This window comes from Engraulis encrasicolus, chromosome 1, assembly GCF_034702125.1.
Source record: "Engraulis encrasicolus isolate BLACKSEA-1 chromosome 1, IST_EnEncr_1.0, whole genome shotgun sequence".
NCBI classification, from domain to species: domain Eukaryota; kingdom Metazoa; phylum Chordata; class Actinopteri; order Clupeiformes; family Engraulidae; genus Engraulis; species Engraulis encrasicolus.
Genome location: NC_085857.1, coordinates 14,325,008 through 14,327,507, shown reverse-complemented (window position 1 = coordinate 14,327,507; position 2,500 = coordinate 14,325,008). Strand labels below are relative to the sequence as shown.

Genomic DNA, 2,500 nt, shown 5'->3' with positions numbered 1-2,500 from the left:
GTGTGTGTGAGTGTGAATGCATGTACCTACTGTGTGTGTGTGTGTGTGTGTATGTGTAGTATGCCTATGTGTGTGTGTAGTATGCCCAGTGTGTGTAGTATGCCCATGTGTGTGTATGCCCATGTGTGTGTGTAGAATGCCCATGTGTGTGTGTAGAATGCCCATGTGTGTGTATGCCCTTGTTTGTGTGTGTGTATGCCCGTGTGTGTGTGTAGAATGCCCATGTGTGTGTGTAGTATGCCCATGTGTGTGTGTAGTATGCCCATGTGCGCCCATGTGCGTATGCCCCTGTGTGTGTAGTATGCCCGTGTGTGTGTAGTATGCCCATGTGTGTGTGTGTAGTATACCCATGTGAGTATGTGCGCCCATGTGCGTATGCCCGTGTGTGTGTGTGTGCGTGTGTGTCTCCAATGCGTTACCTTCAAAGGCCCGCGCGGCATCCACCAGGTGCGACCAGTCCAGCCCCCCCACGGGGTCAGGTAAGGGCATCAGCCCCGCCTCCGCCAGCCGCGCCTTGTCCGCCAGCGAGCCATCCGAGTACCACAGGTCACCTGCAGGGGACAGGAAGAGGAGACAGCACACAAGATCACCACAAGGTCAGAGGTCAAAGGGCAGACGAGAGGCAGATGGGGGGAGATTACCGGGACGGGAGAGAGGGCAGATGAGGAAGAGGGTAGCGGGGCAAATGGCACCAGTCCTTAAGCTCAGGGTTCAGTGTTCAATATTTGCATGTCCGTCAGGTTGTGTGTTTGTGTGTGTGTGTGTGTGTGTGTGTGTGTGTGTGTGTGTGTGTGTGTGTGTGTGTGTGTGTGTGTGTGTGTGTGTGTGTGTGTGTGTGTGTGTGTGTGTGTGTGTGTGTGTGTTTTGTCCGTTTGACTTTCTTTCCTACTGTACCCTTTTTTTTCCCTTCCGTATTTCATATTTCTCCCTTTTCTTTATTTTCCTGCTATAGCCATCTACAGTATCTCTCTCTTGTTCTCTCTCTCCCTCTCTCCCTCTCCCTCTCTCTCTCTCTCTCTCCCTCTCTCTCTCTTTAAAATAAACACTCATTTCCTTGTCAAGTGTCTTTTCAGGTAAGGGCATAAGCCGCTCCCCTTTGAACACGGCAGACATTATCCACAAGTGACCTGTCCGAGTACCACAGGTCGTCTGCAGAGAAGACAGCAAGGTCAGGACAAGGTCAAATGTGGCTGGAGGTGGGGGCCCCTGAGGTGAGAGGGTGAGAGGTGGGATGGGAGGCAGATGGGGGAGATTAACTGGGAGACGAGGACAGGACCAAGGGGCATTGGGAGAAATGGCACCAGGTGGGCATTTCTCGACAGCGTAGTTGTTAGCAGTTAGCAACTTGGGTAGTTGCCAATGGGAAATTGCATTGTGACCAACAAAGTAGCTACCGTAGTTAACTCTTGTTCTCGACCTGTGCATGTGACCTTACGCTTCACTGACGGCCCCCACCTCCGTGGAGAAAACAATTCAGTTTCCCCGCTGTCACTTTTGGGGGGACTATTCCCCAATTCAACATCCCGATCGATCGCAAATAAGGAAATGACCTTTGAATTGCACTCTTGCGAGATATTGAATTAAAGTCCTGTCGTCAATGACGTCTTATGAAATCATCACGAGGCAACAAGCACGAGGGAGGACGAGAGTTTGGATAACGGTGTGTACCAGGCTTGTACGAAATTCCGAATTGAATGAATTGACATTCAAAGTAATGCCATAATCTGAACACTATGTGGTGTCATTACCCTGAATTTCCTTGAATTTAATCTATAGCACCCATTGAAAGTACATAGAACACCACCACCTAGTGTTCATATTATGGCATTACTGTGAATTCGAATTCTTTCGATTCGGAATTTCGTACAAGTCTGGTGTGGACTCCATGTTTGCACGTCAATCACATTACTAGATTTCATTTTCCACCCGTTGTTTGTTTTCTCCTGTGCCTTTCCTTTCTTTCAGATTTTTCCTGCCCTTTCACCCTCCTTTTATTATTCTCAAACTTAGCTAGGAGAGAGGATGGGAACACTGGTCTGGGCTAATGGCACCAGTCCTGAAGTCCTTACACGTTCGGTGCTCAATGTTGGTAAGTCAATCAAATTGTGTTTATTTTTTCTCCTCTCATTTTCATTGCTGCTTTCCCTCTGCATGTGTTTCCCTTTGTTGCTGCTGTTCTCATCTCCTATCATTTCTTCTTTGTTGCTGCTGTTCTCATCTCCTATCATTTCTTCTTTGTTGCTGTTGCTCTCATCTCCTATCATTTCTTCTTTGTTTCTCCAGATTGTTGATTCACTTCTCTCCTTTCATCAAGCCTTTTCACAATGTATGTGCTTCTAAACTGAATGTGTTTTAAGTGTTCAAAATGTGTCATTACATAGGCCGACGGCAGCATAGACTCCTCACAATGACCAACAACAAGAACGACTTTCACTTTAATACACTATAATCAAGTGCATAAGACGCAGACAGAGTACATTGATATGGTCTAGTAGTCTCT

The 2,500-nt window shown here is 47.4% G+C and overlaps 1 protein-coding gene across 2 annotated transcripts in view; it reads right to left on the bottom strand.

The window, feature by feature from the left end:
- LOC134448157 (signal-induced proliferation-associated 1-like protein 2) overlaps nt 1-2,500 on the bottom strand; it is a 202,612-nt gene that overhangs the window by 32,283 nt on the left and 167,829 nt on the right. For both annotated transcript variants that reach the window (XM_063197918.1, XM_063197919.1), the window contains one exon: nt 420-551. In XM_063197918.1, the coding sequence (XP_063053988.1) occupies nt 420-551 (132 nt within the window). The remainder of the gene's footprint in view (nt 1-419; nt 552-2,500) is intronic.